The 26,922-nt window shown below is 47.5% G+C and overlaps 1 protein-coding gene across 1 annotated transcript in view; it reads left to right on the top strand.

The window, feature by feature from the left end:
* LOC144503791 (dynein regulatory complex protein 11-like) overlaps positions 1-26,922 on the top strand; it is a 531,388-nt gene that overhangs the window by 465,842 nt on the left and 38,624 nt on the right. Inside the window, exons 16-17 of the mRNA XM_078228677.1 lie at positions 22,232-22,318; positions 23,068-23,245. Of these exons, the coding sequence (XP_078084803.1) occupies positions 22,232-22,318; positions 23,068-23,245 (265 nt within the window). The remainder of the gene's footprint in view (positions 1-22,231; positions 22,319-23,067; positions 23,246-26,922) is intronic.

The following is a 26,922-nucleotide window of genomic DNA, read 5'->3' as shown; positions in this document are numbered from 1 at the left end:
CCTCGAGCATCTCTAGCCTCGTGAGTTATATCGCGCATCAATTTTATTGACTACTAATTGAACTCTCGTCATTAAAAAAAAAGAAAACGATACAGAGAGCATGGAGCAAATGCTTAAACCCGAACGTCTTGCGCTGGACCCACGTGCGGCGGGCGCCTCCAACACCTTCGACCACTGGTTGAAATGTTTTCAGGATTACCTCGAAGCCTCCGCAGCGGTCACCACAGACGACGACAGACTCCGGGTCCTCCACGCGAGGGTAAGCGACGCTGTATATTTAGCGATCCGTGCGGCCACCGACTACAAAGGGGCCCTCGAGCTTCTTAAGAAGCGCTACATTAAACCGCCAAACGAGATGCATGCTCGATATCTCTTAGCCACTCGACGACGGCAGCCCGGCGAAACGACGGAACAGTACGCGTGCGAGCTCCTACAGCTAGCCAGGGGCTGTAACTGCAAAGCAGTGTCGGCAGATCCGAAAACATGAACGACCTCGCTCGAGATGCGTTTGTGGCGGGAATCGGATCGTCTTATATCCGACGTCGACTGTTGGAGCAAGGTAATCTCGATCTCACTAAGTCTATAGAGCTAGCGGATACGCTAGAAACGGCCTCCAAAAGCCTGGCGATGTATCCCGAAGACCACGTGGAGACAGCGTGGCAGGAGCAGTCACAGACCCCACTTCGTCCAGCGGGTCCGAAAAGCTGCGTGATGGCGTGCCCACCCTCGGGCCTGACGACGGCAGCAGCTCCAGGCGGCCCGCGGTGTTACTTCTGTGGGGGAGTGAAGCACACTCGGCAGCGATGTCCCGCTAAAGCGGTGTTGTGCTCTGCTTGCGGCAAGAAGGGGCATTATTCGAAGGTATGTCGATCCAAACTTACATCCAGGAACAGCAGTGCGGCGTGTGACTCCCCGGAGCCGGGTTCCTCGTCGTCGGCATCGTCAAGGGTTTCTTCCACGTGCGAGGCCAGGACGTCGCCATTCCTGACGACGGAGTCGCAAGAGACGCGCGACCACCAGGGGTCGCTGATTTTGGCGCCATCGCCCACGTGCGACCTATGGGAGCAGCCATTTTGGTTGGCACCGACCGCGAACGACCAGCAGGGGTCGCCATCATCCATCTCAGCTGCCTGCAGTGGCGCTCACGAACCAACAGTGACGTCAATCATCCTGGACCAGGCAAAGCCTCACAGACTCGACAAGTCCATGATGGACGTACAGGTAAACAAACGCACGATTTATTGTCTGTTTGACAGCGGGAGCACGAAGAGCTTTATTCACCCAGACGCCGTGAAGCGGTGTGGCCTCCAGATCCAGCCTGTCAAGCAGACAATTTCGATGGCGTCAAGGTCCCGGTCTGTCACCGTGCTAGGGAGTTGCGTGGTAAATCTAACGGTGCAGGGCACGGTTTACGAGAGCTTCAAGCTCCTGGTGTTACCGCACCTTTGCGCGCCAATACTCCTCGGACTAAATTTCATGGTCCACTTGAGGAGTGTAACCCTACAGTACGGTGGGCCACTCCCTCCGCTTTCAGTGGGAGAACAGCAGCCTCCAAATTGTCCAACGCGCTCCACCTGTAGCCTCTCGACACTTAAGATTACCACACCCTCCCTATTCCAGAATCTCGTGCCAGGCTGCAAGCCCATCGCGACTAAGAGTAGGCGTTACAGCGCTGAGGATCAGATCTTCATTCGATCTGAGGTTCAGCGGCTCCTCAAGGAAGGGATCATACAACCGAGCGCTAGTCCTTGGAGAGCGCAGGTCGTGGTGGTCAAGAGTGGGAACAAACCCTGGATGGTCATTGACTATAGTCAGACCATTAACAGATACACGCAGCTGGATGCGTATCCCCTCCCGCGCATATCTGACATGGTCAACCAGATTGCGCAGTACCGGGTGTTCTCCACCATCGACCTAAAGTCTGCTTACCACCAGCTCCCCATTCGCCCAGAGGACCGACAATACACGGCTTTTGAGGCGGATGGTCGCTTGTACCATTTTCTAAGGGTTCCTTTTGGTGTCACCAATGGGGTCTCGGTCTTCCAGCGTGCTATGGACCGAATGGTGGACCATAACGGACTGCGGGCTACCTTCCCGTACCTGGATAACGTCACCATCTGCGGCCATGACCAGCAGGACCACGATACCAACCTCTTAGATTCCTACGCACTGCATCTCGCCTGAATCTGACCTACAACAGGGAGAAGTGTGTATTTCGCATGCGCCGCCTAGCTATCCTCGGATACGTGGTGGAAAACGGGGTCATTGGCCCTGATCCAGATCGTATGCGTCCCCTCCTCGAACTTCCCCTGCCCACTAGCGCAAAAGCACTGAGAAGATGCTTACGCTTCTTCTCTTACTACGCACAGTGGGTTCCCAATTACGCGGACAAAGCCCGTCCGCTCATCAAGTCTACCTCTTTTCCCCTAGCACCAGAGGCTCGTTTGGCCTTTGAAAAACTAAAAGCCGACATCGCGAAAGCCACGATGCACGCTATCGATGAGTCCATCCCCTTCCAGGTGGAGAGCGATGCATCTGATTTCGCCCTGGCCGCCACACTTAACCAGGCGGGCAGGCCCGTCGCCTTTTTTTCTCGCACCCTCCAAGGCCCCGAAATTCAACATTCAGCGGTGGAAAAGGAGGCCCAGGCCATTGTGGAGGCCGTCCGGCATTGGCGCCATTACTTGGCGGGAAAACGGTTCACCCTGATCACGGACCAGCGGTCCGTGGCGTTCATGTTCAATAACACGTTACGGGGCAAGATCAAGAACGATAAGATCTTGAGGTGGAGAATCGAACTCTCCACCTATAATTACGACATCATGTATCATCCAGGGAAACTCAACGAGCCCTCGGATGCCCTGTCGCGTGGAACATGCGCCAGTATGCAGGAGAATCGTTTGCAGGCTCTCCACAATCACCTCTGCCATCCAGGGGTCACTCGGCTCTACCACTTCGTAAAAGCCCGGAATCTACCCTACTCGATGGAGGATGTCAGGTCCATAACTAGAAGCTGCCGGGTATGCGCGGAATGCCAACCGCACTTTTACCGACCTGACAGGGCACAACTCGTTAAGGCCACTCGTCCCTTCGAAAGACTGAGTGTGGACTTTAAGGGCCCCCTTCCCTCGACAGATCGGAATGGGTACTTCCTCAATATCATTCATGAGTACTCACGATTCCCTTTTGTTATTCCCTGTTCTGATACGACCGCTGCCATGGTTATCAAGGCATTTCGTGATCTTTTCACCCTGTTCGGGTACCCCTGTTACATCCACAGCGATAGGGGCTCGTCATTCATGAGCGATGACTTGAGGCAATACCTGCTCTCATACGGGATTGCCTCTAGTAGAACCACGAGCTACAACCCTCGGGGTAACGGACAGGTGGAACGTGAGAATGCTACAGTCTGGAAGGCTGTCTTACTGGCGTTGAAGTCAAAAAGCCTTCCAGTCTCCCGTTGGCAAGAGGTGCTCCCTGATGCGCTCCACTCCATACGCTCACTCCTGTGTATGGCAACCAACGCTACTCCCCATGAGAGACTGTTTTCATTCCCTCGGAAGTCTTCCTCTGGGACCTTATTGCCGTCTTGGTTGACGTACTCAGGACCTATCCTCCTGCGGCGACATGTTAGGACCCGCAAGTCCGACCCTTTGGTTGAACAGGTCCAACTCCTCCACGCCAACCCTCAGTATGCCTATGTGGCATACCCTGACGGGCGAGAGGACACGGTCTCGATTCGAGACCTGGCGCCAGCAGGGGGCTTGGAAACCCCTGTCGCTCCCATACCTCTTGTTAGAGACCCCCTAACTATTGTTTCCCCTCCTGACACGGCGCGGGCAGCATCTGGAACATCACTTAACCCTTTTACTCCCATGTACAGCTTGCCTGAGTCCAGGAGATGGTCGCCACTTCAAGGCGTGTCCGAGTTCAGCGGATTGTCACCACCTCGGGGTCAACCGGCCCGTGAGACATTGGAGGAGCCGTTGGGCACCACCTTGGGGAGAACGCCACCGCGAGTGCCTACTCCGGTGTCATCGCCGGTGTTGAGGAGGTCACAACGACGGTGCGGTCCCCCTGACCGTCTGAACTTATAAACTGATGACCAATTGTTCTGTGTTTTTTTTGTATCCCACCGGCCTTTGTCTTCAAAGGAGGGGTGAATGTGGTGAACCATCGTTGGTTCCCACCAGGTAGTACTGAGCCAGGGTCTGGCCAGTACTATGAGTCTGTATATATGTTGCTGTTGGGGTTAGGGTTGGGTTGTTCTACATGTTACTGTTGGGGTTAGGGTTGGGCTGTTCTACCTGTAATATAGTTATTATGGTACATCCCTGTCGGGCTCTGCCTCCTGGGAGAGGTATAAAGGTCACTGCTCTGTCTGGGACCCTTCAGTCTGGGATCGTGTATTATATATGGTAGCTCTATTGTAGTAGTCAATAAAAGCCTTTATTTCCTCGAGCATCTCTAGCCTCGTGAGTTATATCGCGCATCAGTCAGAGAGAGAGAGAGCGAGAGAGAGAGAGAGTGAAAGAAAGAGAGAGAGAGCTTCTTCTGTTGTGCAGCAGCTTTTATCCCTCCTTGGTTTCGTGTCCTTTTTGGGCGGTTTCCTGATTCCTGCCAATCAATCGATCAGGGCTTGATCACCCTGATCGATAAGAGTCCAATCAGGTGCTGCCACACCGATCTCTGGGTGTGTCCCCAACGGCCATGTCTGTAGGTGCTGGAGGCACATAGGTCACATACCTCCCTCCTAAATAGGGGGTCACGGTGCCCTTACGTCTGGTAAACAACCCAGTGTGACCAGAAATTCTCTTTCATCCTGGAGATGAAACAACCCAATGTGACCATGAAGTCTCTTTCATCCTGGAGATGAAACATATCCTGTTTATTCACTCGTCAGGGTTGCAGCCTGTTTGTCTCTGTCTTTTAAACTGCAGCCTGTTGTTTTAGTTCTTGCCCAATTGTCCCAGAGTGATTTACAAATGGCCATTTTAGATGGCCCGTTTGGCCACAGTCCCCCCTTTGATCCTGAATGCAAAGCGTGATGGATCACAAACTCAGGACCAGTATCCGTCAGGAATTCCCCAGTCACTCAACAGTCAAGCAAGGCCCAGGCATTGGCATGCACAGTGATAATACATTCTTAGAATCTTAGAAACCCTACAGCACAGAAAGAGGCCATTCGGCCCATCGAGTCCGCACCGACCACAATCCCAACCAGACCCTACCCCCATATCCCTACATATTTACCCACTAATCCCTCTAACCTACGCATCCCAGGACACTAAGGGCAATTTTAGCATGGCCAATCAACCTAACCCGCACATCTTTGGATTGTGGGAGGAAACTGGAGCACCCGGAGGAAACCCACGCAGACACGAGGAGAATGTGCAAGCTCCACACAGACAGTGACCCAAGCCGGGAATCGAACCCAGGTCCCTGGAGCTGTGAAGCAGCAGTGCTAACCCCTGTGCTACCGTGCCACCCTTCCTACAACGTATTCCAGAAGCTACAGACAGCAGCACTCTACAAATACAAACAACCACATATTCTAAACACCATTATTACAATAAGCTAGTTACCCACAAATACAGACAATCCGATATTCTAAACCCCATTTTAAGTTCAGAGTTATGCACAGGACAATAATAAATCATTGATACAGATGCAAAAGGGACATAACATTTAAATTTGGATTTTGGAGGGTCATGCCCCAAAAATGCTGAAGAGGTAGGTTTAACTCTCAAAAGTATTTGTTCTTTAAAATGATCCAAATTTGCATAATAAACACTTTTGTCACAGTTACCATTTTAGATTTAAACTTACACAGTCACAGCTCAAAATCTATCTCCTTCCAGCATACACATGCTATGTTCTTTTATGACCCAATTAACACAATGTAACCAAAGTACAAGTTAGAGGTAATTCAAATGATTTTCTACCAGTTTAACAAATTATAGAGGAAACTCCTCCATCATTCTGTCTACCAATTCTGTTTACCAATTTTATTTATGAATAACATGATTTGCACAAATAGTTTATTTGTTCTTCTTTTAAGCATTTTAACTCTTGTAACCCCAAATAACTAAGTACTAGGAAAAATCCTGTCATCTGTTGTAAAGTCGTTGACACTCTCCAGAGCCCTTAACTTTCAGAAAAATTAACTCCCAACTTATTAGCATTTACATACATTGAAACGAACAACCTTTACATGTGAACATGAGGATCACCACAGATGACATTTACACAGTATAGGAAAGTCACAAAACAAACCTTTTTGAGTTCTTTGAGAAGGTGACCAAAGAGGTGGATGAGGGTAAAGCGGTTGATGTGGTGTATATGGATTTCAGCAAAGCGTTTGATAAGGTTCCCCATGGTAAGCTTTTGCAGAAAATATGGACACATGGTATTGAGGGTGATTTAGTGGTTTGGATCAGGAATTGGCTAGCTGTAAGAAAACAGAGGGTGGTGGTTGATGGGAAATATTCATCCTGGAGTTCAGTTACTAGTGGTGTACCGCAAGGATCTGTTTTGGGGCCACTGCTGTTTGTCATTTTTATGAATGACCTGGATGAGGGCGTGGAAGGATGGATTAGTAAATTTGCGGATGACACTAAAGTCGGTGGAGTTGTAGACAGAGCGGAGGGAAGTGGCAGGTTACAGAGGGACATAGATAAGCTGCAGAGCTAGGCTGAGAGGTGGCAAATGGAGTTTAATGCGGAAAAGTGTGAGGTGATTCACTTTGGAAGGAGTAACAGGAATACAGAGTACTGGGCTAATGGTAAGATACTTGGTAGTGTGGATGAACAGAGGGATCTGGGTGTCCATGTGCATAGATCCCTGAAAGTTGGCACCCAGGTTGATAGGGTTGTTAAGAAGGCGTACAGTGTGTTAGCTTTTATTGGTAGAGGGATTGAGTTTCGGAGCCAGGAGGTCATGCTGCAACTGTACAAAACTGTGGTGCGGCCGCATTTGGAGTATTGCGTACAGTTCTGGTCACCGCATTATAGGAAAGATGTGGAAGTGTTGGAAAGGGTGCAGAGGAGATTTACCAGGATGTTGCCTGGTATGGTGGGAAGATCGTATGAGGAAAGGCTGAGGGGCTTGAGGTTGTGTTTGTTAGAGAGAAGAAGGTTAAGAGGTGACTTAATAGAGGCATACAAGATGATCAGAGGATTAGATAGGGTGGATAGTGAGAGCCTTTTTCCTCGGATGGTGATGGCTAGCACGAGGGGACATAGCTTTAAATTGAGGGGTGAGAGATATAGGACAGATGTCAGAGGTAGGTTCTTTACTCAGAGAGTAGTAAGGGCGTGGAATGCCCTGCCTGCAGCAGTAGTGGACTCATCAACATTAAGAGCATTCAAATGGTATTGGATAAACATATGGTTGATATTGGAATAGTGTAGATTTAGATTGGTTCCACTGGTTGGCGCAACATCGAGGGCCGAAGGGCCTGTACTGCGCTGTAATGTCCTATGTTCTATGTTCAAACAGATATTGCTTTGTAAAATTATCTCACATTCAAATAGTTACATCATGAACTGAGAATATGTTTCAATGCATCCCTCTTTGAAACACAAAACCCATACAGACTCTCTTTCCATTACCCTTTATTTGTCAAAATTAAACATATTTACCTCTTTAGAATTTAGGCAACTTCCCATTTATAAGTTGGTTATTTTGTGCGCTCAATTTATTCTATCAATTAAATGTCAGAAACTGTAACTTTTGAGCATAACCAATCACTTTAATTTGAAAGGTAACAGTGAGAAAATCTGAATGAGCCCAACTCTTCAAGTCTCAATTATCACTAGGTTGTGATAAACAATCTTGGAGTCTTGAAGCTGCGAGACTTGTTATTCACGAGCCATCTATTTAAAACAAAACACAAAAAATACATTCGGCTTGGAGCCAAATGAATTAATTTGGTCTCAAAATCTGTCAAATTAAAACAAGAACAAAAATTAAAATTTACAACCTCCAATGTATATAATTTTTTAATTGCCAAATTAGGAACAGAAGATGGTGAAATCTCTGCCAGTTAAAAAAAACACAAGAAATAAAACACATTCCAATGTGATGATGTCACGATTTCTTCAAGACAAAGGAAAGAGCACATGGTTCCCTCCAAGGTTTAAAACCTTTCTTAACAAAATTTGAACCCAGGATTATTCAAAATTCAAATTGGTTATTTCAAACGTCAATTTATGTATTTTGATTTTGAAATTTCAATTTACCTTCCAAAAAATTATGTTCAAAGTAACTTCCCACATATATATATATATCATATGTGTTTTTATATCCTATATCTCTTAAGCATAATCATGGCCATTGATTATACTCAAGAGGTTAAGGAATTCCAAAAATTTATTTCAATTTAATCCAATCCAATTTCCAATTTTTATTTAAACTCTGTATCAAATCCACTGTTGTAAAATCACAATTAGGGGAAGAACATTAAAACATTAAAGCAAACAACAACAAAAACATCCACATAACCACTTTATTAAACACACACAGACACACATGGAAGCTTCCAACATTCATTCCACAGCACTTCCTCTTTCATTCAAACTTAACATTTTAAACTGGGATGAAAAGAAAACATTTAAGGAAAATACAGAAAATTGATTAAGACAGTCGCTTTCATTCTTCTTTCTTCCAAACTGTAATTAAACTCAAAAACAGAAGTAAATTCAAGAAATCTGATACTCAAATTTTAACAGTTTTAACACTTCCTCAGCCCCTTTGAAGTTAAACCAAGGTGTAAAGCATTGCATTTATTGCCCACAATAAATACTCCGTAAGAACAAAGCAAAGGCATTAACAACTGCTCTCAATCTAATGCAACAACAACCACCTACATTCGACAAGCAACCAGACCATACAAAAACACTGAAATACAAAACTACTCAAATTATTAGCTCAACCTTACATTTTCTCTCATCAATTTTACATCTTGCCAATTAATTTATAATATTTCCCTAGTAAGTTGAGAGAACATAGTTCCTTTCTCTCAAAATTCTGTAACACACACTGCACACTCCCTCCTTTTAAAAAAACAAAGGACCACTTGGGGTTCTTTGTGATGGTAGTGAGGGTGTAAGCTCCTTACCCCACATGGTCTGTTTAATGGGGTTCATGGGCATCCTTCTCAATCAATATCTCCTGGTAATTCTGTGCCCTCCTTGCAACTAAAAGTCACAGGATTCACCAGACCAGGGGCAAATTCTAAACTTACTGATGAATTAGGGGCCTCCGGAAAAGGAGGTGGGGGTCCCCAGTCAATGCCACGTGCAAAATGAGCATTCTTTTCCAGATACAATCCACAACCCAATCCATAAACACCATCTCCCTCAGACTCTTAGGCTCCGAAAGCTTGTGGCTTTTTAAAGTCCAAATAAACTTTTGGACTTTAACCTGGTGTTGTTAAACTTCTTACCAAATACAGACAACATCCCTATCTGCATTGGCAACTGAGATTTGAATTGATTAATCTCCTGCTGGAACTTGGAGTAATCAGAACTTTGATTCTTTTCACTAACTTGATATACTTTAAACTGACTCATAGACAATATCTCTACCTCATTGTTTTGTTCCTGCTTATCTACTTTTCCACAAAATTACTTATTTTCTTATCTTAACTTCTCAGCTAACTCTCATAATTTCTAACTTATCTTTTAACTTCATTTTCTCTGACTTCTCACTCTGTAACTCTTCTAAACTAATAATCACAATAACTGTACTCAGTTTCAACAAACATTTTCCTTTATCTCTGTTTCTCTCATTAAAACATCTCTGACTCACGGATCCCAGATCCAAAACTCACTGTAGTATTCTATCCATTTCTCTAGGCGTAGTCCCAGGAGAACAAGAAGTGACTGAAAGGGTACAGTGCCTGCTAATTTACCAATCAGTCCCTCTAAGTCAGTTGGTATCGAGGGTATGATGAACACCCCCTGCCTATTCCAGAGTTAGGTTTGAGCCTTGCCTCATGGTCGACAATAGAGTTCACCCTACCCCTTGACTAACCTTACTTCAAAATCTCACTTCTAGATTAACTAAGGATCATCCCAATACTTCTGTCCTAGGGATCCCGGTCCCGTCTCAGTATTGGCACAAGATTCTGCCCAGAGGGGCCACCCTTTCTTCTTAATATATTCCCTGATTCTTTTTTCCCATTTGGGACACTTCTCTGTCTCTATACTGTTTCCTACCATTCTATATTTAATGACAAGGGGTAAGGAGTCGATCGGACTGCAGGTATGGCTTTGGGCTCTGTTCCGGTCCTAATCCCTCTGGGTTCTAATACAAACCTTCAGAGTTTACCCTATCCTCCTTGTTAGTAACAATACATGCACAATACACTGATGCGCGTTATCATACACGAGGCTTGATGCTCAGGAAATAAAGGCTTTTATTTGCTGTAACAAAGCAGCTACCAATTATATACACGATCCCAGACTGAGGGGTCCCAGACAGAGCAGGGACCTTTATACCTCTCCCAGGAGGCGGAGCCCGACTGGGATGTACCACAACACTACAATACAAAGGTGTAACAACCCCACCCTAACCCCAACAGCAACAAGTAGCACAACCCAACCCTAACCCAACAGCAACATATGTACATACTTGTAGTACTGGCCAGACCCTGGCTCAGTACTATCCAGTGGGAACCAACGATGGTTCACCACATTCACCCCTCCTTTGAAAACAAAGGCCGGCGGGGTACAAAAACAGAATAATTTGTCATCAGTCTATAAGTTCAGACGGTCAGGTAGACCGCACCGTCGTTGTGACCTCCTCAATACCGGCGGTGACACCGGAGTAGGCACTTGCGGTGGCGTTCTCCCCAAGGCGATGTCCAGCTGTTCCTCCACAGACTCACAGGCCGGTTGACCCTGAGGTGACGGTAATCCATGGAGTCCCGACACGCCCTGAAGTGGCGACCATCCTCTGGACTCAGGCAAGCTGTACACGGGAGTAAAAGGGTTAAGCAATGGTCCCGATGCTGCCCGCGCCGTGTCCGGGGGGGAAACAAGAGTTATGGGGTTTGTAACAGGGGGTATGGGAGCGACAGGGGTTGCTACGTCCCCTGCTGGCGCCAGGTCTCGGATCGAGACCATGTCCTCTCGCCCGTCAGGGTATGCCACATAGGCATACTGAGGGTTGGCGTGGAGGAGATGGACCTGTTCGACCAACGGGTCGGACTTGCGGGCCCTTACATGTCGCCGCAGGAGGACAGGTCCTGAGTACGTCAACCAAGACGGTAATGAGGTCCCCGAGGAAGACTTCCGAGGGAATGAAAACATCCTCTCATGGGGAGTAGCGTTGGTTGCCGTACACAGGAGTGAGCGAATAGAATGGAGCGCATCAGGGAGCACCTCTTGCCAACGGGAGACTGGAAGGCTTTTTGACTTCAACGCCAGCAAGACAGCCTTCCAGACTGTAGCATTCTCACGTTCCACCTGTCCATTACCCCTAGGGTTGTAGCTCGTGGTCCTACTAGAGGCAATCCCGTATGAGAGCAGGTATTGCCTCAAGTCATCGCTCATGAACGACGAGCCCCTGTCGCTGTGAATGTAGCCGGGGTACCCGAACAGGGTAAAAAGATCACGGAATGCCTTGATAACCGTGGCAGCGGATGTATCAGAGCAGGGAACAACAAAAGGGAATCTAGAGTACTCGTCAATGATGTTGAGGAAGTACACATTCCGATCTGTTGAGGGAAGGGGGCCCTTAAAATCGACACTCAGTCTCTCGAAGGGACAAGTGGCCTTGACTAATTGTGCCCGGTCAGGTCGGTAAAAGTGCGGTTTGCATTCCGCGCATACCCGACAGCTGCTTGTTATGGACCTGACGTCCTCCACCGAGTAGGGCAGATTGCGGGCTTTTATAAAGTGGTAGAGCCGAGTGACCCCAGGATGGCATAGGTCATTATGGAGAGCCTGCAAATGGTCCTCCTGTATACTGGCGCATATTCCACGCGAGAGGGCATCCGAGGGCTCATTGAGTTTCCCTGGACGATACATGATGTCATAGTTATAGGTGGAGAGTTCAATTCTCCACCGCAAGATCTTGTCATTCTTGATCTTGCCCCTCTGCGTGTTATTAAACATGAACGCCACGGACTGCTGCTCCGTGATCAGGGTGAACCGTTTTCCCGCCAAGTAATGGCGCCAGTGCCTGACGGCCTCCACAATGGCCTGGGCCTCCTTTTCCACCGCTGAATGCCGCATTTCGGGGCCTTGGAGGGTGCGGGAAAAAAATGCGACGGGCCTGCCCGCCTGGTTAAGTGTGGCGGCCAGGGCGAAATCAGATGCATCGCTCTCCACCTGAAAGGGGACGGACTCATCAACCGCGTGCATCATAGCTTTCGCGATGTCGGCTTTCAATTTATCAAAGGCCAATCGGGCCTCTGGTGTTAGGGGAAAAGAAGTGGACTTAATGAGCGGACGGGCTTTGTCCGCGTAATTGGGAACCCACTGCGCATAATAAGAGAAGAAGCCTAAGCATCTTCTCAGTGCTTTTGCACTAGTGGGCAGGGGAAGTTCAGAAAGGGGCGCATACGGTCTGGATCAGGGCCAATGACCCCGTTTTCCACCACGTATCCTAGGATGGCTAAACGGCGCGTACGAAACACACACTTCTCCCTGTTGTAGGTCAGGTTCAGGCGAGATGCAGTGCGTAGGAAATTCAGGAGATTCGTGTCCTGGTCCTGCTGGTCATGGCCGCAGATGGTGACATTATCCAGGTACGGGAAGGTAGCCCGCAGCCCGTTCTGGTCCACCATTCGGTCCATAGCACGCTGGAAGACCGAGACCCCATTGGTGACACCAAAGGGAACCCTGAGAAAGTGATACAAGCGACCATCCGCCTCAAAAGCCGTGTACTGTCGGTCCTCTGGGCGAATGGGGAGTTGGTGGTAGGCAGACTTGAGGTCTATGGTGGAGAACACCCGGTACTGCGCAATCTGATTGACCATGTCAGATATGCGCGGGAGGGGATACGCATCCAGCTGCGTGTATCGATTAATGGTCTGACTATAGTCAATGACCATCCGGGGTTTGTTCCCGCTCTTGACCACCACGACCTGCGCTCTCCACGGACTAGCGCTGGGTTGTATGATCCTTTCTTTGAGGAGCCGCTGAACCTCAGATCGAATGAAGATCCGATCCTCAGCGCTGTAACGCCTACTCTTAGTCGCAATGGGCTTGCAGCCTGGCACAAGATTCTGGAACAGGGAGGGTGTGGTGATCTCCAGCGTCGAGAGGCTACAGGCAATTTGGGCAATTTGGGGGCTGCTGTTCTCCCACTGAAAGCGAAGGGAGTGGCCCACCGTACTGTAGGGTTACACTCCTCAAGTGGACCATGAAGTTTAGTCCGAGAAGTATTGGCGCGCAAAGGTGCGGCAACACTAGGAGCTTGAAACGCTCGTAAACTGTGCCTTGCACCGTTAAAGTTACCACGCAACTCCCTAGCACGGTGACAGACCGGGACCTCGATGCCATAGAAATTGTCTGTTTGACAGGTTGAATCCGGAGTCCACACCGCTTCACAGCGTCTGGGTGGATAAAGCTCTCAGTGCTCCCGCTGTCAAACAGACAATAAATCAAGTGGTCATTTACCTTAATGTCCATCATAGATTTGTCAAGTCTATGAGGCTTGGCCTGGTCCAGGATGATCGACGCCACCGTTGGTTCATGAGCGCCACTGCAGGCAGCTGAAATTGACGAGGATGACCCCTGCTGGTCGTTCGCGGTCGGTGCCGACCAACATGGCCGCTCCCATAGGTCGCACGTGGGTGATGGCGCCAAACTCAGCAACCCCTGGTGGTCACACATCTCCGACTCCGTCGACCGTAATGGCGTCGTCCTGGCCTCGCACGTGGACGAAACTCTCGACGATTTCGACGACGAATCTGAGGAATCGCAGGCTGCACTGCTGTTGCTAGATTTGGATTGGCACACTTTCGAATAGTGCCCATTCTTACCGCAGGCGGAGCACAACACAGCTTTAGCGGGACACCGTTGCCGAGTATGCTTCGCTCCCCCCAGAAGTAACACCGCGGGCCGCCCGGAGCTGCTGCCGTCGTCTGGCCCGAGTGTGAGCACGCCATTACACAGCATTTCGAACCCGAGGGACGAGGAGGGATTGGCGACTGCTCCTGCCACGTTGTCTCCACGTGGTCTTCAGAATACAATACTAGGCTTTTGGAGGCCGTCTCCAGCATCTCCGCTAGCTCTATCGCCTGGGTAAGGTCAAGGTTACCTTTCTCCAGTAGTTTGAGTCGAATGTACGACGATCCGACTCCCGCCACAAACGCATCTCGGGTGAGGTCGTTCATACTCTGCTCAGCCGACACAGCTTTGCAGTTACAGCCCCTGGCTAGCTGTAGGAGCTAGTTCGCGTATTCCTCCATCGTTTCGCCAGACTGCCGTCGTCGAGTGGCTAAGAGGTAACGAGCGTGTATTTCGTTGGGCGGTTTGATATAACGCTTCTTCAGAAGCTCGAGGGCCTTTGTGTAATCGGTGGCCACACGGATCGCGAGGTAGACTGTGTCGCTTACCCTCGCATGGAGGACCCGGAGTCTGTCATCATCTGTGGTGACCGCTGCGGAGGCTGCCAGGTAGTCTTCGAAACACTTCAGCCAGTGGTCGAAGGTGTTAGAGGCGCCCACCGCACGTGGATCTAGTGTAAGGCGTTCAGGCTTCAGTATCTGCTCCATACTCTCTTTTTTTTTCTTCGACAAGAGTTTATTTACAGCAAATAAAATTGATGCGCGTTATCATACACGAGGCTTGATGCTCAGGAAATAAAGGCTTTTATTTGCTGTAACAAAGCAGCTACCAATTATATACACGATCCCAGACTGAGGGGTTCCAGCCAGAGCAGGGACCTTTATACCTCTCCCAGGAGGCGGAGCCCGACTGGGATGTACCACAACACTACAATACAAAGGTGTAACAACCCCACCCTAACCCCAACAGCAACAAGTAGCACAACCCATCCCTAACCCAACAGCAACATATGTACATACTTGTAGTACTGGCCAGACCCTGGCTCAGTACTATCCAGTGGGAACCAACGATGGTTCACCACATACACAAATTCCCAAAAGCAGTTATTTGTCCAATAAGGAGTTTACACCTGTCGGCTCTGAGTTTTAAATAACCGTTCAATATAGATTCTGCGGGGTTCGATATCGGAGCAACAAAGTTACTTCTTATCGAGCCCACCCAGGGACGCCAATGTTGACTCTTATCTGTCTCTCAGTCTGTTCTAACCCTTATACGGTGGACAAATAACTACGAGTAGACGTCTTATTAGTACAACCAATATTTATTTAAACCCACACAATCAATAATCACCCACCCAACAACAATAAGTTATCTTACAGGAAAATACTAGAATTCAAGTCCAATACAAGACCTTGACTTAACTTTGCGTGACTGGCAAGTACCCAAGCAGATATTGGCCTTTATCTGTGCACTGGTCTCGGTAGTCGTCTGCGTAGTCTGGTCCTTTGGTCTGGTCTGGCACTCTGGCTCTGGTCTTCCTTCCTTCCTTCTCGGGTGTGGTGGCTCTCCTCGTGCTGGTCGTCGCTGGTGATGTTCACCGTTGTTGTAGCTCGTTCATGGGGTCAGAGAGAGTGAAAGAAAGAGAGAGAGAGAGTGAAAGAAAGAGAGAGAGAGAGTGAACGAAAGAGAGGGAGAGAGTGAAAGAAAGAGAGAGAGAGAGTGAAAGAGAGAGAGCTTCTTCTGTTGTGCAGCAGCTTTTATCCCTCCTTGGTTTCGTGTCCTTTTTCGGCAGTCTCCTGATTCCTGCCAATCAATCGATCAGGGTTTGATCACCCTGATCGATAAGAGTTCAATCAGGTGCTGCCACACCGATCTCTGGGTGTGTCCCCAACGGCCATGTCTGTAGGTGCTGGAGGCACATAGGTCACATACCTCCCTCCTAAATAGGGGGTCACGGTGCCCATACATCTGGTAAACAACCCAGTATGACCATAAAGTCTCTTTCATCCTGGAGGTGACCCATATCCTGTGTATTCACCCGTCTGGGTTGCAGCCTGTTTGTCTCTGTCTTTTAAACTGCAGCCTGTCGTTTTAGTTCTTGCCCAATTGTCCCAGAATGCTTTACAAATCGCCATTTTAGATGGCCCGTTTGGCCACACAGGCCTGACAAAGGACAGGAATTTGCTGAGGCCCAGTCAGATGATGCCTCTTTGCTCGGGTCACACAGCTGTTGCTGGAGGCTTTTCATCAGGAAAGGATGAATATAATTGGAGAATATAAAGACTGACAAATCCCCAGGGCCTGATGGAATCTATCCAAGGCTGCTCAGGGAGACGAGAGGTGAAATCGTTGGGCCTCTGACGCAAATCTTTGTCTCGTCACTGGACGCAGGTGAGGTCCCAGAGGATTGGAGGATAGCCAATGTGGTCCCGTTATTTAAGAAGGGTAGGAAGGATAACCCGGGTAATTATAGGCCGGTGAGCTTGACGTCCGTGGTGGGGAAGTTGTTGGAGAAGATTCTTAGAGATAGGATGTATGCGCATTGAGAAAGGAATAAACTCATTAACGATAGTCAGCATGGTTTTGTGAGAGGGAGGTCATGCCTCACTAACCTGGTGGTGTTTTTTGAAGAAGTGACCAAAATGGTTGACGAAGGAAGGGCCGTGGATGTTGTCTATATGGACTTTAGTAAAGCGTTTGACAAAGTCCCTCATGGTAGGCTAGTGAAAAAGGTTGGATCTCATGGGATAAAGGGGGAGGTGGCTAGATGGGTGGAGAACTGGCTTGGTCATAGAAGACAGAGGGTGGTAGTGGAAGGGTCTTTTTCCGGCTGGAGGCCTGTGACTAGTGGTGTACCGCAGGGCTCTGTATTGGGACCTCTGCTTTTTGTGATTTATATAAATGATCTGGAAGAAGGAGTAACTGGGGTGATCAGTAAGTTTGCGGACGACACAAAACTGGCAGGACTTGCAGATAGTGAGGAACATTGTCAGAGGCTACAGAGGGATATAGATAGGCTGGAAATTTGGGCAAAGAAATGGCAGATGGAGTTCAATCCTGATAAATGCGAAGTGATGCATTTTGGTGGGAATAATGTAGGGAGGAGCTACACGATAAATGGAAGAACCATAAAGAGTGTAGAGACGCAGAGGGACCTGGGTGTGCAAGTCCACAGATCTTTGAAGGTGACGTCACAGGTGGAGAAGGTGGTGAAGAAGGCATATGGCATGCTTGCCTTTATAGGACGGGGCATAGAGTATAAAAGTTGGGGTCTGATGTTGCAGATGTATAGAACGTTGGTTCGGCCGCATTTGGAATACTGCGTCCAGTTCTGGTCGCCACACTACCAGAAGGACGTGGAGGCTTTGGAGAGAGTACAGAGGAGGTTTACCAGGATGTTGCCTGGTATGGAGGGGCTTGGTTACGAGGAGAGATTGGGGAAACTGGGGTTGTTCTCCTTGGAAAGACGGAGGATGAGGGGAGACTTAATAGAGGTGTATAAAATTATGAAAGGCATAGATAGGGTGAACGGTGGGAAGCTTTTCCCCGGGTCGGTGGTGACGTTCACGAGGGGTCATAGGTTCAAGGTGAAGGGGGGGAGGTTTAACACAGATATCAGAAGGACATATTTTACGCAGAGGGTCGTGGGGGCCTGGAATGGGTTGCCGGGCAAAGTGGTGGAGGCAGACACACTGGGAACGTTGAAGACTTATCTAGACAGCTATATGAATGGAGTGGGAATGGAGGGATACAAAAGAGTGGTCTAGTTTGGACCAGGGAGCGGCGCGGGCTAATTGTTCTTTGTTTCTCGTTTCATGTCTTCATTCTATGATCATCTTGCTGGTGCCAGTACAGAGCGAGACTGCGGATAGTTGGGAACCTGTCTCGGGGGCAGGGAATTCATATGGTGTTCATGGAAGTGGAAATGAATAGGGTTGGGAAGCATTTTCCGATCAGGGCCAGTGTGATCTCCTGGACTCGTTTCGATCGCCTCAGGGGGTCGGAGAGGAATTTCCCAGATTTTTTTTTCCCCATATTGGCCCTGGGGTTTTCACTCTGGGTTTTCGCCTCTCCCTGGAGATCACATGGTCTGGAATGGGGGGGTAGGGGTGAGTTAATAGGTTGTGATGAACAAAGCATCATAGCTGTGAGGGACAGCTCGGGGATAGGATATTAGTATGTAGATAGGCTGGAAAATTGGGCGGGGATCCTGGATTCAGGATTCAATCCTGGACCGGGGAGCGGCGCGGGCTTGGAGGGCCGAAGGGCCTGTTCCTGTGCTGTATTGTTCTTTGTTCTTTGATGTCAGCTACACTCTTTGGATTGAAAAGCTGAATGGAAGAGACACAATGCCTTCTCTCCGAGAAGACCATGCTAGTACTCTGAGGCAGCTAGGTCAACTCTGCGAGGGTGGCAGAAGCAGTGGAGACCTTGGTGTGGGACCTCTGTTCTTTTCGCATCCGCCATCGGACTTGGCAGAATAAAAGGAACATTCCACCCAGTTATTGCAGGCCAGAGGCCGACCGGGGTAAATAGTGACATTCCCATGTGCCTGTTTTCCTTCTTGGTGATGACATTCATGGATTTGGGAGATGCTGCCAAAGGAAGTTTAGTGGCTGTTCCTGTGATGTTGACTGAGGGATACATAATGGCAAAGACACTGGGAAGAAACCACCTGCTTTTCATCATGTCATGATACCTTTTGCATTCCCCTGAGACTGCAGTTGCAACATTCACTCAATATTACACTGGACTGACAACCTAAATTTTGAGCTCGAATCTTTTGATTGTAATCTGAACGCACAACATTTGATTTGATTTGATTTATTATTGTCACATGTATTAGTATACTGTGAAAAGTATTGTTTCTTGCACACTAAACAGACAAAACATACCGTTCATAGAGAAGGAAAGGAGAGAGTGCACAATGTAGTGTTACAGTCATAGCTAGGGTGTAGAGAGAGATCAACTGGGCGGCACGGTAGCACAGTGGTTAGCACTGCTGCTTCACAGCTCCAGGGACCTGGGTTCGATTCCCGGCTTGGGTCAGTGTCTGTGTGGAGTTTGCACATTCTCCTCGTGTCTGCGTGGGTTTCCTCCGGGTGCTCCGGTTTCCTCCCACAGTCCAAAGATGTGCGGGTTAGGTTGATTGGCCATGCTAAAAAATTGCCCTTAGTGTCCTGGGATGCGTAGGTTAGAGGGATTAGTGGGTGGATATGGGGGTAGGGCCTGGGTGGGATTGTGGTCGGTGCAGACTCGATGGGCCGAATGGCCTCTTTCTGTGCTGTAGGGTTTCTAAGATTTCTAACTTAATGCGAGGCAGGTCCATTCAAAAGTCTGATGGCAGCAGGGAAGAAGCTGTTTTTGAGTCGGTTGGTACGTGTCCTCAGACGTTTACATCTTTTTTTCGATGAAAAAAGGTGGAAGAGAGTATGGGGTCCAGGATGTGTGGGGTCCTTGATTACACTGGCTGCTTTTCTGAGGCAGCAGGAAGTGTAGACAGTGTCAATGGGTGGGAGGCTGGTTTGAGTGATTGACTGGGCTTCATTCACCACCCTTCGTAGTTTATTGTGGTTCTGGACAGAGCAGGAGCCATACATCTATGATACAACTGGAAAAATGCTTTCTATGATGCATCTGTAGAAATTGGTGAGAGTTGTAGCGGACATGGCAAATTTCCTGAATCTCCTGAGAAATTAGAGGTGTTGGTGGGCTTTCTTAACTATAGCATCTGCATGAAGGGAGCAGGACTGATTGTTAAGGATCTGGACACCTAAAAAATTGAAACTCTCGACCATTTCTACTTCGTCCCCGTTGATGTAGGTAAGGGCATGCCCTCCACTACACTTCCTGAAGTCAATGATTATCTCCTAGTTTTGTTGACATTGAGGAAGAGATTCTCTATCTCTTTCCTGTACTCTGTCTCGTCATTGTTTGAGATCTGACCCACAATAGTGGTGTCATCAACAAACTTGAAAATCGAGTTGGAGGGGAATTTGGCCATATAGTCAAAGGAGTGTAGTAAGGGACTGAGGACACAGCCTTGTGGAGCACCAGTGTTGAAGATGATTGTGGAGGAAGTGTTGTTGCCGGTCCTTACTGACTGCGCTCTGTGGAGTTAGGATGTCTGGAATCCAGTTTCAGAGGGAGGAGCCGAGTCCCGGGCCACGAAGATTAGAGATGGGTCTCATAGGAATAATGGTGTTAAAGGCTGAGCTGTAGTCTATGAATAGGAGTCTGACATAGTTGTCTTTGTTATTTAGGTGTTCCAGGGTTGAGTGTAGGGCCAGGGAAACCAGGCATCTGCTGTGGACCTATTGCGGCAATAGGGGAACTGTAGTGGATCCAGGCTGTCTGGGAGGTAGGAATTGATTTGTGCCATGACTAACCTTTCAAAGCACTTCATAATCATGGATGTCAGAGCCACCGGACGATAGTCATTAAGGCACGCTGCCTGGCTTTTCATTGGTACTGAGATGATGGTTGTCTTCTTGAAGCAGGTAGGGATCTCAGATTGTTGGAAAGAGAGGTTGAAGATGTCTGCGAATACCCCCGCCAGCTGGTCCGTGCAAGATCTAAGTGCTCATCCAGGTACCCCATCTGGGCCAATTGCTTCCCGTGGGTTGACTTTTGAGAAGGCTGCTCTGACGCCGGCAATGGTAACCTCAGATACATGTTCATCCGAGGCTTCTGGGATGGAGGGCATGCTCTTGCTGACCTCTTGATCAAAATGGGCATAGAATGCATTGAGCTTATCGGGAAGGAGTGCATTGGAGCCAGCGATTTTGCCTGCCTTCATCTTGTAGCCTGTTGTGTCTTGCAGACCTTTCCATAATCAGCGGGAGTCTGGGATTCTAGCTTGGTCCAAGAACAAGGCCTCGAGTGTTTTGTCTCAAGGCTATTTGTAGTGGTGTATATTTTGTCCAGTGCGGTCTCCACGTCTGCTAGGGGTGGGATGTAAACTGCTGTCGGGATAACAGAGGTGAACTTCTGCAGAAGCTCGTAGGGGTGGCATTTTAGCATCAGGTATTCTAGGTCCGGAGAGCAGAAACTCACCAGTGTAGCAATGTCTAGGCGCCATGAGGTGTTGATTAGAAGGCAGGCACCACCTCCCCTCGTCTTGCCTGAGGCCACTATGAGGTCCATTCGGTGGATTGAGAAGCCCTCTGGTTGTCGGGCACAGTCCGGTGAGGCAGAAGTGAGCCATGTCTCTGTGAAACAGGGCACACAGCCGTCTCTCAGTTCTCTTTGGAAGGTGAGTCTGGCTTTAAGTTCATCTGGCTTGTTTTCCAGAGATCGGACATTTGCTTGGAGTAAGGTAGGGAGTGGTCCATGGGACTGTGTTGTTTCACTCTCACCTGTAGGCCTGCCAGTTTTCTATGCTTCCTGGAGTGACTGCTTCTTTTCGGGCCTGAGAGACAGTGAGAGTAGTATACGGTATTCAGGGTAGAAGTTCTTCACTCTGGTCTGTGTGGCTTCAGGCAAGAGTTATCATTCTGATCTGATGAAGGACCATTACAGACTTGAAACATGACTCTGTTTCTCTCCACAGATGCTTCCTGAGATGCTGAGTCTTTCCAGCATTTTCTTTTTTATTTTGGATTTTAAGGATTTGTATTTTGTATTAAATATTTTGTCTCTGCCTTCACAGTAGAAGGCACAACTTTCATACCAGAAATAGGCGCGAACCTAGAATCTAAAAAGACTAAGGAAATTAAGAGCAGCAAAAAAAGTATTGGGAAACTTAGACTAAAATCCGACAAACCCCTGGGCAATGATGTGCCCTCGGTTCAGAGATAGTGGATGTATTGGCTATGATTTTCTAACATTCTTTGGATTTGGAATGGTCCCATGAGATTGGAAGTTAGCAAATGTTACACCGCTTTTCAAGAAAGAGAGGGGAGGTGGCGAGAGTAAATAAGCAACTATGGCTGAAATGTTACCGTACCGCCTGCAACGGGAATTGGAGCTGGCAAGGGGCGGATAATGGAAAGGTCCATTGAACTTGGGCGGGATTTTACAGTTTCGAGGCGAGCAAGGCCTTAAAATCCTGCCCCATATTTATCTTCTGTTTAGTGCATTGTGTTGTCAAATATTTCCCACTGCTTAATTTTTCAAGTTGAATGAGATGTTTTCAACTCTCCAATGTTTTTGCATCATATATGTTTTAATCCAAAGCTTGCTGGTGGTGTGATTTTACTCAGGTTGCTCGCCTGTTACAGCCTTCCGTTGTGTGGATTGATAATGCAGAAAAAATGTTCTATAAGAAGGTTCCAAAGATGGAAAAGGAGGTATGTGCAGGTTTTCACAATAAGTAATATTGAGGCTATTAACTGGCCCAAGTTGTGAATCATAGAATCCCGATGGTGCAGAAGGAGGTCATTTGGCCCATTGGGTCTGCACCAACTATTCAAAAGAGCATCTTACCAAGGACCATCCTATCCCCGTAACCCCATGCATTTACCATTGCTAATCCACTTAACCTGCACATCTTTGGACTGTGAGAGGAAACCAGAGCACTCCGAGAAAACCCATGCAGACATGGGGAGAATGTGCAAACTTGACACAGTCACCCAAGGCAGGAATCGAACCTGGGTCTCTGGCACTGTGCAACCAATGTGAAGTTGCTGTTTAAAAAATAAAAGTTATGAACTAATTGATGCAGTATTACAGCATCTAATTGATGCAGTATTACAGCCAATGTGTTTGGGCTCCTTGCAAGTGCATTGCTCCTGAAGTATGATGGCCTCACTAAATTGAAGGTTTTTGGATCGATCGCACAGTATCCAGCACTTTTTCCAATTGTTCCATCGTAGCAGTATAAACAACCACTTTGTGAGACAAATAATCCATCTACATTTTTTTCACCTGTGGACCTTAGACCTTAGTAAAATATCAAACCATACTTGGCAACCTTTTTAAACAAGACAGTACAAATTTTAACACTTTGCAAAAAGATTGTGAAAAATTCAGTTGTTTAGTGTCAGCCTTCTTTTCTGTGCTTGTAGCATCAAATTTCTCCCTATGTCATCTTGTGTAGCTGGAACCAAAGCGGTTAAAGAAATCTTTCCCAAAAATACTCAAATCCATTAAGGCAGGAGATCGTGTTCTCATTGTGGGCACAACGCAACGACCCTTTGATGCAGAATTGAAGTCCTTCTGTCGAGGTTTCCAGAAAATTGTGCTAATTCCTAGACCTGACTATACCTCTCGTTTTGGTGAGTACAGATCCTTTTATAGAGATGTTCCTGGATCTATGCACTGGTTCACTATATTACTTAGATGCAATGAAAAATGGAAAATATAGTAGACCACAAGTCAAGTCTTTCTCCTCTGTTTACATAAAGGGAAGGAAATTCAGCTAGGTGAACTGGCCAGCTCAATTTCCTGACACTTGCTGTACCCGGGTTATCGGTGCACGTGTGCAATTTCAGGAAAGTATTTTCTTGAATCTGAAACATGAAAGAGTCTAATTAGTTATCTCTCTCTACACAGTGACATTTAGAGTGAGAGAACAAAGTGCTCAACCAATTTTTGTAAATCATAAATAAAAGCGGAAAGTGCTGGAAATACTCAGCAGGTCTGATAGCATCTGTGGAAAGACAAACCATAAAAGTTCCAAGTTGTATATGACTTTTCTACAGAACTGAAGCAAGCTTGAAATCCTCACCATCCAAGGTCTAAAAAGGCCTTCCAGATAAAGTAAATAAAATAATGTTTCACTTGTACTTTTTTCAATTTGGTATATTGTCTTCGCTTCACAAAGCGTTTTGCACTGGAGAGACTAACCGCAAATTGGATTACTGCTTTCTGGAACACTCCCATTCAATCTACATGCATGACTCCAAACTTCCATTTGCTTGCTGTAATAACCTTGCCAAGGCCAGCCTTTCGTCACCAACACCCTTTATTTACTCCGATTATGGTACGCAAGTCAAAGCCCCAAGATCTACAGTATTGCCCATGCTAAATTCTCCCTCAGAGTACCCGAACAGGCGCCGGAGTGTGGCGACTAGGGGATTTTCACAGTAACTTCATTGCAGTGTTAATGTAAGTCTACTTGCAATGAATAATTTTTTTTTTCCTTGGTTTTAAACTCCTGCTGCTCCTTTCCTATTGTGCCAGCCTCCGCACACTCAATAGAGAAATTCATATTCCATGACGTTCACGGGGAGATTACCCCGCATCCCCCATTTCCATCATAACATGTTTCTCTCCCAATACCCCTGCTGCGGGAAGGCCCTTTCCATTGCTCAGCCTGAGGTCAGTTGAAGATGGGACCCGATCTAGTGGTGTGAACTGAATTGGAGAACTTTGTTTTTGGAGGGACCATTGTAAAGCCACAAACGTAGATTCTTCCTGAGGCTCTGCTTCACTTGGGGCTTCTTTCACTTCAATCTCGGAATCTGTGTTCTAATCACCTGGAGGAGCAGGCATAGTGTCGGCTTCAAGTTGTGGCCCGATGCTGGCAGCGGCCATCTCCCTGGCTGGTAGTGGGGCCTGCATTCACACAGGGTCCCTATACCTGTGGTAATTCTTTACAACTTTGCCCTGCATTTTTACTTTATAAGATATGGGCCCCGTTTTCTCTGTTAGGATCCCAGGGACCCAGCTGAGATTATTCACCTGAACCAGGTTGCTGGTTTTGAACATTCTTTCTGTCCTTACAGAATCATGATTTTTCTTCTGGTACTCTTGTTGGGACCTCTACTCTCCCTGCCAGGTTTCGGATTAGTAGGTTTTGTCACGTCCAAAGCCTCCAGCCCATTAACAGTTCTGTTGGGGAATTCCTGTCGTTGCGTGAGGGGTAATCCTATGGTCAAATAGAAACCATGCCCGTTTGGTCTCTATGGACACTGAGGGTTGTTTCTTCATGCTGAGCTTAAAAGTCTGCACCGCCCATTCATCCAAACCATTTGATGACGGGTGATGCCATTAGAAACATGATGTTCTGGAATTCAGTGCTAGCAAATGCTAGCAAATCCTCAAATGCAAAAGAAACCACAGTGGGCGGCACGGTAGCACAGTGGTTAGCACTACTGCTTCACAGCTCCAGGGTCCCGGGTTCGATTCCCGGCTCGGGTCACTGTCTGTGTGGAGTTTGCACATCCTCCTCGTGTCTGCGTGGGTTTCCTCTGGGTGCTCCGGTTTCCTCCCACAGTCCAAAGATGTGCGGGTTAGGTTGATTGGCCAGGTTAAAAATTGCCCCTTAGAGTCCTGAGATGCGTAGGTTAGAGGGATTAACAGGTAAAATATGTGGGGGTAGGGCCTGGGTGGGATTGTGGTCGGTGCAGACTCGATGGGCCGAATGGCCTCCTTCTGCACTGTAGGGTTTCTATGATTCTATGATACTATGGGTGTCCACCTCCATCCTCCATTTTTAATGCATGGCCATTGACTAATGGCTCCACCATTATGTGGGCAACCTTTGTCGTGGAGATGCAGTTTAATTGCATCGTCCCTGTCTCTAATAGTGGACATACCTCCAAGGTACCAGACCGTACTGGCCTCAGCCACTTTCCTAAACAACATGCATTTTGCCTGTCCCTATAACTTTACCTTGGTTGTGGATATGGACTTTTGCAGTGTTTGTAATAGTCCATTGTTTGGCACCAAAACCTTCTGGAACATGTTCCACAGTAATATTAAGACCATCACTGTCTTTCTTTGACTGCCTGGAGATGCTACTTAGGCTCCAACATTGCAATAGATTCTCTGATTAACACAAATGCTCTCAGTTGAGGAGTGAATGTTGCATGAGTTGTTGTTAGGAGTGCTGTGTACAGTTTTAGTCTCCTTACTTATAAGTTATAAGGAGAGGCTGGATAGACTGGGACTTTTTTCTCTGGAGCGTAGGAGGCTGAGGGGTGATCTTATAGAGGTCTATAAAATAATGAGGGACACAGATCAGCGAGATAGTCAATATCTTTTTCCAAAGGTAGGGGAGTCTAAAACTAGAGGGCATAGTTTTAAGGGGAGAGATACGAAAGTGTCCAGAGGGGCAATTTTTTCACACAGAGGGTGGTGAGTGTCTGGAACAAGCTGCCAGAGGTAGTAGTAGAGGCGGGTACAATTTTGTCTTTTAAAAAGCATTTAGATAGTTACATGGGTATAGAGGGATATGGGCCAAATGCGGGCAATTGGGATTAGTTTAGGGGTTTTAAAAAAAAGGGTGCATGGACAAGTTGGGCCGAAGGTCCTGTTTCCATGCTGTAAACCTCTGTGACTCTATGACTTGAGAAAGGATATACTGGCATTGGAGAGACTGAGTAGACTGGGGCTCTACTCTTTGGAATTCAGAAGAATGAGGGGAGATCTTATAGAAACATATAAGATTATGAAGGGAATAGATAAGATAGAAGGAGGAAAGTTGTTTCCACTGGCGGGTGAAACTAGAACTCGGGGGCATAGCCTCAAAATAAGGGGAAGCAGATTTAGGACTGAGTTGAGGAGGAATTTCTTCACATTCCCTGCCCAGTGAAGCAGTTGAGGCTACCTCATTGAATGTTTTTAAGGCAAGGATAGATACATTTTTGAACAGTAAAGGAATTAAGGGTTATGGTGAGTGAAGCTGAGTCCACGAAAAGATCAGCCATGATCTTATTGAATGGCAGAGCAGGCTCGAGGGGCCAGATGGCCTACTCCTGCTCCTAGTTCTTATGTTCTTATGAGTTCCTCCCCCTAATCGGAGGAAACTGCTGTCTGAGACCCAAGTAGTTCCTGAGCTCCTTTCTCTCCCTGGGGAGATCTATTTATGACCCCCTGTATTATCTGTAGCCATCATATCACTTGCCATTTTAATTTGCCACTTTGATTTCATTTTGGCCTGCTGCAGTGTTCCAGTGAAGCTCAACACAAACTTCAGGCCTCAGCTTCCGATTAGGCACTTTTCAGC

The sequence above is a fragment of the Mustelus asterias genome, chromosome 14 (assembly GCF_964213995.1).
Source record: "Mustelus asterias chromosome 14, sMusAst1.hap1.1, whole genome shotgun sequence".
In the NCBI taxonomy this organism is placed as follows: domain Eukaryota; kingdom Metazoa; phylum Chordata; class Chondrichthyes; order Carcharhiniformes; family Triakidae; genus Mustelus; species Mustelus asterias.
The sequence above is the reverse complement of the archived record's forward strand: the minus strand, read 5'-3'. Positions and strand labels throughout refer to the sequence as shown.